This window comes from Boleophthalmus pectinirostris, unplaced genomic scaffold (genome assembly GCF_026225935.1).
Source record: "Boleophthalmus pectinirostris isolate CB_2022bp ecotype Guang Dong unplaced genomic scaffold, ASM2622593v1 HiC_scaffold_18, whole genome shotgun sequence".
NCBI classification, from domain to species: domain Eukaryota; kingdom Metazoa; phylum Chordata; class Actinopteri; order Gobiiformes; family Gobiidae; genus Boleophthalmus; species Boleophthalmus pectinirostris.
The window spans coordinates 13,400,200-13,409,647 of NW_026571133.1; the positions used below are offsets into that span (position 1 = coordinate 13,400,200).

At 39.4% G+C, this 9,448-nt stretch overlaps 1 protein-coding gene across 1 annotated transcript; it reads left to right on the plus strand.

Moving 5' to 3' along the window:
• Positions 1–3,031: 3,031 nt before the first annotated feature.
• On the plus strand, positions 3,032–3,622 carry LOC129408978 (metabotropic glutamate receptor 8-like). The gene has a single exon (XM_055153947.1). It carries the CDS (start codon positions 3,032–3,034, stop codon positions 3,620–3,622), a length of 591 nt encoding a protein of 196 aa, XP_055009922.1.
• The last annotated feature ends 5,826 nt before the right edge of the window (positions 3,623–9,448 follow it).

Genomic DNA, 9,448 nt, shown 5'->3' on the forward strand with positions numbered 1-9,448 from the left:
AGTCATTCATTCCACTGACTACACACTATTTTTGATTCTCACGGTAATATAGAACAAAGTGCATCCCTTTTCAGCTCAATACGGGGACACGTATGTGTTTCTGAATACAGGACGATTTTGTTTTTTTCAAGGGACGGTTGGCAACCCTAGTGGCTGCTTACACGTAAAAATGGGAGAAGAAAACAAAATAAAAAACTTAGAAACTGCAAATTTTTGCAGAATCAGCAATCGAAGCACCAAACTCTAATTTGTCTCTGAAGAAGTTATATATTTAGTTTGAAGGTTATGAAAATTTTGAAGAGATGTCTTCTGCCTTTGAGAGACACGTGCTGCTAATTAGCCGGTGTGGTTGGACGTCTCAAGTTTGAAAGAGGAATTTTTAGCCTTTATTGTCCAGCTCCAGACCCTTCTGGACTGGTTGGTCAGGCAACATTTTTCGTGGTTAATGTTATGGATCATTCATGTTTTGAGCTATAGACAAAAATCTTGGTAGAGTGATTTGTTAATTTCTTATAGTTAGTTAGTTTTAGTTTAGGTGGTTTAGCTTGTTTTAGTTAAATTTTTGTGTTTTTGACTTTTGCCACAATTTTCTATCTCAACAGTTTACAGTTTGTATCCGAGGAAGAAGCATGAATATCTGCTTATATATGTAATTTGAATATAGCATGATTCATCATCTGGTTTCACTTCATAGAAACCGTCTGACCTCGCAGCATTAGGATTTGTTCACTAGATGGTAGATGGGTACTTTTTTTAATTTAACCAATCCCTGCTATTTGGTCCTGATGTATGTAATGCACCTATAACAGGGCTAAGTGGTATATTAAGCTTTTCCCAAATCCCATAGGAAGAAGAGCAATAACGTCTTTCACCTTGATAAAATTCACTGAACATTCTCTTTGTTCCGACTTTAAATCCTCGATCTCGGGAATCGTTGCCAACACAGAATGTTTGGCTCTTCGCTGATTGGCTGGTGCCTGAATTCGCACTTCTGAGGTTTTTGCAAACTGTCTAGTGTATTGCCATTCCTGACCTAGTCGCTGGAGAGAAATGAAATTGAGCGAAGGCACTAGGTGGCGCCAACCTGGCTAATTTGAATATGCACTATGCCATGAATAAATAAATAAATAAATAAATAAATAAAATCTTTTTTTGAAAGGTCAACAACTACATTACCATTTCCCAACAGTTAATTTACATTCTTCATACTATTATACTATCGTCTTCATACATTTGTTAATTTCCACAGACTTCCACCATAGCCTGAAGGAAGCAATCACTTTCACTTTTATCTCCTCTTTCCTCCTCCCTCCCTTCCTCCCTTCCTCCCTCTCTCATCTGCAGCAGGTAGTGTGTGGTCTCCCGGGCTCAGTACAGTCTCCTCAACAGCTGGTGCCCTCATCGACATGCCAAGAGATGACTGTACTGTATGCGCGAGAGTGTGTGTTTGTGTACAATGGTGATTACATGGAGATAGACTTTTCAATTATAGAACGCTGGTGTGAATTTGCACAGTGCAGCTGTAAAGACATGCCTCATGTTAACATATGCACGAGAGGGCCTGTCTTTTGACTGGGTGACGCTCAGATCCACTCTTGCTTGTAAGTGGTACACATGTTTGTGAGGTGGACCGTAGCTTCCCTGCGACAGTTTTATATGCCCATTTTTGTTGTTCTTGGCTTAACATTTGCAGTGCCTGGCCAAATTGTTACTACTCAAAAACACACCCTGACTTGTGTTTTGTTTCATTCACACATGTTTAAGTAATCCTTTATTATTAGACTATACGTCCCCAAAGCTCAAAATGCTCCGTGTGAAGTGGTAGTTTTCAAGTTAATAGCTATCTTTTACATTTAGTTCAGTAGAGATAGAAAATCCCAGGGCTGAAATTATCCAAATGATTCTAGTGAAGGTGTATAGAGTTTAAAAATCCTTTGGTCCTCAGTATGCTTAGTTGGTTTACAATTTGAAAAGGAAATATTGTATCAAGTATAGACTGTATATATAAATGGAAATAGCTAATAGAAAAAAATAATATGGGCACGCTTTTGATTCTGGTCTTAAAATGTTCATATTAATCCACTATACATTATCCTGGTGTTTTTATTTCACTATTTTGTATTCCTAATATTGCACTCGGCTCCAAATTTGCCCCTATAACTGTTTAGCCAGGTTGGTGCCACCTAGTGCCTCTGCTCAATTTCATTTTTCTCCAGCAACTAGGTCAGGAATCGGAATATACTAGATGGTTTGCAAGAACCCTGGAAGTTGTAGACCGCGCACCGGCCAATCAGTAAAGAGCTGTGAAGCCATGACCGGGTCCCTTTTTGTGGTACAGCAAAACATTTGAGATGGCTGTAGATGAAGCCATACATTTGGTGTTGGCAACGATTTCCGAGATCAAGGATTTAAAGGTGGAACAAAGAGAATGTTTGGTGAATTTTATCAAGGTGAAAGACATTATTGCCCCTTCTTCCAACGGGATATGGGAAAAGCTTAATATACCAGTTAGCCCCGTTAGTGGCGCATTACATACGTCACGACCAAATAGGAGTGATTGGTTAAATAAAAAAAGTACCCACATCGAGTGCACGAATCCTAATGCTGCGAGATCAGAAGGTTTCTATGAAGTGAAACTTGCTGATGAATGAGGCCTCCTAGCACCGGTGAGCTTCATTTAAGTGGAGCTGAATGCTGTGGATAATTTCACACTCCATTTGTTCACTTCTTTATACAGTCTATAGCAATGTGTGAATGCCAATTAAACCCTGACTGTTTTTGTTTTTGTATTAACTGTTACCATATCTCTCTTTTTCAGGTTTTACTGACAATGTGACTTGGATTAAACAGCTACATCCCTGCAGAACTTTCTCTACTTGCTTTTCAATTATCTGTTTGGAATATGGTTTTGTCCTGGGACTTGGCTAGCTCCACTTTTGGGGCTTTTAAACCTCTCCTTCTGGACCAATAAGAGGACAAGTTTGGACAATACATATTTTTGGAATATATCACTGAAAAAAAAATAAGCATGATGGATCCACTGTTGCACCCAGGCTCTAGCGCTCAGTACTGCCCCCTTTTGGTGCTTGTTGCTGCGTCTTGCACTCTGTTTTTCCCATTAGCATCTCCACAGCGGGTTCCCATTGACCCACAGGCTGCTCCCGAATACGCCCACTCTATCCGGCTGGACGGGGACATCATACTGGGAGGCTTGTTCCCAGTTCACTCCCGGGGCGATCGTGGTACCCCCTGTGGAGAACTTAAAAAGGAAAAAGGAATCCACCGTTTGGAAGCGATGATGTTCGCCATAGACCTGATCAACAAGGACCCTGAGCTACTTCCGAATATCACTTTGGGGGCTAGGATTCTGGATACGTGCTCACGAGACACGTACGCTCTGGAGCAGTCTCTCACCTTTGTGCAGGCCCTGATTGAGCGGGATGGGTCTGATGTGCGCTGTGCTAACGGAGATCCGCCCATTTTCACCAAACCGGATAAAATAGTGGGAGTGATTGGAGCGGCAGCGAGCTCTGTGTCCATCATGGTGGCCAACATCCTGCGCCTGTTTAAGGTAAGACACATCTTGTTCACAGTATTGTTTAGTTGTGATTACGAGTGCTAATAGTATTGATACTTTGCAGTGACATCATGCTGGGGGTGTTCTACATAGATCTCTATAGTGGAATGTTCATAAATTACCATGGAGACACAATGCAAACGTTTTAAGATTGTCTGAGGAAAAAATAAATTACAAAATGGATTTAAACAACATATTTCCAAGAGCCTGTGATCAAAACGAGCATTCATTATCGTGTTTAGGCGTTAGATTTTCATCAAAAAAGTCAGAGTGACAAGTGAAAAACTGTTGGGTAATTCTAACTTGTCACTGTAATTTCATGTGTGAGAGACACAGTACAAATCATCTCACCTGCTGTAATTCCACCTAAAGGCCACCACACACTACAAGACAATATGCCAGATTTTGCTCCGATTTACTTCTTTCCAAGTTCGTGGAGATGTGACCCGACTTTGTGTCTTTGTGTGAAAATTTGAAGCCGCTTTGCTCCTCGTGTATGGTGTCTGTGTGACTCTGAGCTGCTCTGTCATGATCATAACCACTAAACATCAGCAACACTACGATAACAGCCAATAAAACTGTGAGTCAGGGGCAGACGGCGTGACGGACACACAGGCGCAAGATACAAATTCAGGATATAGTGAAGATAATCAGAGGACTTTATTACTCACCTCTTGTAAACTTGTAAATTTAAACTGCAGCTTCTCATCCATATTATCCATAGAAATTGTCCAAATAATGACAGCCAGCCCACAAAACTGTGCTATTAATCCAGTTTGAGGTGTTCTTTAAAAGTAAAAAGGCAAGAATAGTTTCTCACGTGTGTTTGTTTACATCCACACAGCGTGGGTCGGGGTGAAGCTGCAGATTAACGACAGCGACTCTACTTCCTGTGTACTTAATCTCCAATCTTTTATTCTTTACAAATCATGTATCTGAAATATTGCACCACATTTGACAAATAATAATTGCACAGTTTTGACTTGTATCTAAACTAGAAGTGTAGTGCTCTTCAGTGCTTTTAAACACTTAAGCATGTCAAAGCAAGTTGTTGTACTCATGCTCACAACTTTGTATCTTGTGGTACGCAGCCATATCCCACGGGAGTCTTTGCGATCAGAGAATTTTAGTCTCATCAGATTCTCCTCGTGTCTCTGGTGTGTGCTTTTTATCGCATATTTAAAAATCGTTTAAGACCAAAAAATCCTGTAGTATGTGGCGGCCTTAAGTCAGACTTGAACCTGAGTTTTATTTTAACACAATCTGGTCAGAAAGAAGTAACAAAGCCTCGGACAGAGCAGAGCCTACAGTTAGCCTCACACCCCCAGGAAATGACATCAGTTGCAAAGTATCAGTTGGCTGCTGCTGGTAGCTGAGGTTGTTTTGCCATTGCATCTGTCAGTGTTACATGTTATATGGTTGAATGAAGTCTAAGTTGGCTGTTTGGTGCTTTGGTGAATACTATGGCATAATTTGATCAACGTTCCAGAAGCGTGTTGTAAATGAGCTGCTTTTGACAGATGTTTTTCATTTATACTTTGTTATTCACGCCTTTGGACAGACAATTGTGCTTGTAAATTTCACTATAATGATCAAGAATGCTACTTTTCTTGGGGAGGGTATGCACATGCTAGTGTCTATGCAGATATACTTCACTGTTCAGCCTGGAATGTTTCACAGTAAGGCATTAAACTTCTACATGGAGGCAAGCAGACCAAGGTACGGATCAGTTTGGTGGAGAGGCGAGCCTGCTCACAAGTTCTTAGAGGCATTTCTGCACAATAAAATCAAGGCTTCAAAATCAAGGCTAAATAGACTTTAAATGCCATACTGTGGTAGACTGATTCATCAGCCGGTTTCACTTCGTGGAAACCGTCTGACCTTGCAGCATTAGAATCCGTTCGCTTGACAGTAGGTGGGTACATTTTTTATTTAACCATTTGCTGCTATTTGGTCGTGACGTATGTAATGCGTTGCAAACGGGGCTAACTGGTACATTAAGCTTTTCCCAAATCCTGTAGGAAGAAAGGCAATAATGTCTTTCCCCTTGATAAAATTCACCAAACATTCTCTTTGTTCCGGCTTTAAACTCAATCTTGGGAATGTTTGCTAACACAGAATGTATGGCTCTTCGCTGATTGGCTGGTGCCCGGACTTGCACTTCGGGGGTTCTTGCAAATCATCTAGTGTATTCCGATTCCTGACCTAGTCGCTGGAGAGAAATGAAGCTGAGCGGAGGCACTAGGTGGAGCCAGCCTCTCTAACACTGTGGAACATAGCAAGAAAAAAAAAAGTGGTATACTCTCCATCAGAAATGTTAAACAATGCACCTTTAAAGCACAACTTTTTAACCACATGGTAAACTAAACTAAACACAAAAATAAATAAATCAAATAAATAAATGAAAAGGCATATTTTCATTTTATTGTTCCAAAAATACTGAAAAAGATGTATCCTTGTGAGCGGGCTTGCATCAAAAAAACCCCAAAAAAAACTGATTCAAAATGGCCTTGAGAAGGGCCTCCACCTGCTTATCGCCAGGGAAATTGTATTACCTTGAATAAAATGTTCCAGCTTATCCAGAAAGCACATCTTTATCTATAGAGAATGTTGTGAAGCACGGATTGAGCATTCCTTTCATGAAGTCATGCACATACAGCGCCGCCACTGAAAAGTCATGCAGTGTTGCTTTAGGTTTTTATGTTTATTTCTTGCTGATTGAAAAATAATGGACAACATTTCAGAGCAAAGCGGTGCATGTGTGAGATGTCTTTGTAATAACTTAACTCAGAGATGATCAGCTTAAATTGTGTTGACAGATACTCGATGTCTTAAAAGGTCAGTATGTGGCCTTTCCGTATCACTGTGTTATAATATCATTAGAGACATGCTTCTGCTCATTAAGATGTCATAATATTCTGGCTGGTTTTTGCACACTGTATCTGTGCCAGGGCTGTGTTAGAGTGACTGATTCCTCCACATGCACCCGGTCCCTCTCGCTCACTCATCAAGATAAAGTTCAGTGATGACAACCAATTAAAATCCAGTCAGTCTTTCCTGAGTTCCCCTCGGCACTAGTTGGAGCCCCACCCCCTTCTCTCTCTCTCTACACTGTAAAAAAGATCTACAAGAGATCGCCTGAAGTGAGAATAGAAATAATCTGAGAATGTTGTTTTCAGAAGCTTTGATAGATGTAGTTCGTTTTTTTGTGGCTTGTTCTAAGAACAAACATGAACATTACTGAACACAGTTTTAATTTTGTTAATTAAGGGTCAAAATAGTTTCACTGGAAAATAATGAAGATACAGTGTATGTTATTATTAGGGGTGTGACGATAAACAAAAATCACGGTTTGGTATGTACCTCGGTTTTGAGGTCACGGTTCGGTTCATTTTCTGTACAGTATGGGAACAAAATGCAAAACCAATTGCTTGTCGTTTTTTTTTGTGTGTGTTTATTAAACCAACAATTTGTTTTAACATTATACAAATGGGAAAATAAAATAAATTCAAAGTGCTGCTTGGTAATACTAATAAGTAAAATAAAATATTCTCAAACAAGCAACAAATGTATGAAATATTATAAAACATAAATTTCTTGTAAACAGTAAACAAAACAAACTTTTCAAAAAGTAAAGTGCAGCACTAACAATTTTACTCAATCTTTTACTCAATTTTTAGTACTGTGGCAACACTGGTATATAATATAAACCAGCACTATAGGAATGAAAAATAAACTTATAATAAAAAACACATGCTCCTCTTTGGCATTATAGCATTGTAAATGAAACACAGACCCAAGCTTCCCCTTAGCATGTAAATGTACGTGTAAACAGAGATTTCTACCTGCCATGTTGAGCCGGTGATTGTGTGTTCAGTGAATGTGAGAAGTGATATGTCAAGATGTGTCAAGAGTCTCTGGAGTGGGACGACGCGTGTGTTGTGTTTATGCCCCGAATATAAGATCATCCCTGGTCTGTGGTTGAGCCAAACCAAGATGGCTGCCAAAGCGGAGTATCAATTACAGCTGAGATCTGTCACCACCAGCCTCTCCATTGACTGTATCTGATATGTCCCTGTGCGCTGGGGTGTTTATTGTGTGGGTCTGTGGGCTGAGGTGAGTGTAGAATAACCAAAAATAGAATCGTGGAGGAAAAGAGAAAGCTGTGAAGTTGAAATATATAAGGCTATAAGATTTGCCACCCTTGTAATTAGCAGCACAGTGTTTGGTGTTCAAGTCTGCTCTGGTGATACTCAGTTTGGTTTCATTTTGTTCAGTTATATAAATTAGACTGCTGCCCCCGCGACCCAGCCTCGGATAAGCAGAAGAAAATGGATAGATGGTATAAAAATTCATAGTAAAACAGCAGAGAAAATGGTAAGCATCAGGGCTCAGCTTATACTAGCAGTTGGCCAGTTGATCTGAATGCTTTCTAACCTTGACTTACACTATGATCTTGTTAGCGAGTGTTTCTCAAACTGTGGTACCACCCATGGTACGTGGGCTACTTTGGCCAATAAGGTCTTTCTCAGTTCTTATGTTTGTCATTAAGAATCAGTTGTCTCCAATTTTGTAGTTTGTGTTGAGAATCACTAAAGCCATATTTATGTGTTTTTAATTTCTTTTTTTTACAATTTGATTGCTATTCAATATGGAATTAATGTTATTACACAATTTAAAACACAGCAGACTCCAGGCACTCCAAAGAAGTGAAAATTGCACAAGGAAAAATATAATTAAAAAGCCTTTATTTAAATGGCCAAAGCCAACACGTTTCGGCCAACCTGGTCTAAGTCTGAGCCACTGAGTCCGTTGTGTTTTAAGTTTTGATCCTTTTTCCAAGAGCATCCTCTACCTGCTCCCACTGATTGGAACACCTGCAGCAAACAGCCACATTTTTGTTCTTTCTGTAATGAATGTTATTACACATTTTACTACAAAGTATTCACCAAAACATTACAGTTATCATGAAACCCTAAGGACAGGTATGTAGGCCTAACTTGTGAAATCCATAGACCTTTTTCACAACGTCCGGAAGTGCTGTGATGTAGGCTAAACGTCACTTACGTTAATGCTTTTCTATGGCAAAATATCTGTAGAAATGTCTTGCGTATTTTCCACCAGCTTCAGCTTCTAAATCTGCTCCATCACCAAATCTTCATCCAACAAGGTCCATGAAGAATTTATCCACAACTATCAAGGTAAGAAAGATGGAGATGTAAACACCAACAACGACTAGCATTAGTGAACTACTCCTGAGCAAAACTAACATTATGGTCATGAATAAAACATAAGTCATAAGTAATTCGTTAATAAGTAACTTGTGAACTCAGACTAATTGTAGAATTAAAATTAAAAATCTATTTCATGATGTAGATATGTGTGTAGACAGAGAGATTTGTGCAGTTCGAATGCTACAGATGTTCACAGATTACACGTCTAGCATTCAAACTGCACAAAACTCTCTGTCTATGCTAATACCTACATCATGAAATTGATTTTTTATTTTAATTGTAGAATCAGTCTGAGTTAACAAGTTACTTATGTTTTATTCATGACCTTGACGTTAGTTTTGCTCAGGAGTAGTTCACTAATGCTAGTCGTAGTTGTTAGTGTTTACGTTTTCATCTTTCTTACCTTGATAGTTGTGGACAAATTTGTTGGGTGAAGATTTGGTGATGGGGCAGATTTATGAATCTGGTGGAAAATACGCGAGACATTTCCACAGATATTTTGCCACAGGAAAGCATTAACATAAGTGATGTTTTCCCTACATTGCGGCACTTCCAGCACTGTTGTGGTTAAGATGTTTAGTTTATTTAGGACTTGAATTTGACTGTTAAATCCAGGCCAAAATTATGGTTTATTCCT

Bases quoted from the DNA above. Each gene is read 5' to 3' on its own strand.
- LOC129408978 (XM_055153947.1), top strand. From the start codon at position 3,032: ATGGATCCACTGTTGCACCCAGGCTCTAGCGCTCAGTACTGCCCCCTT.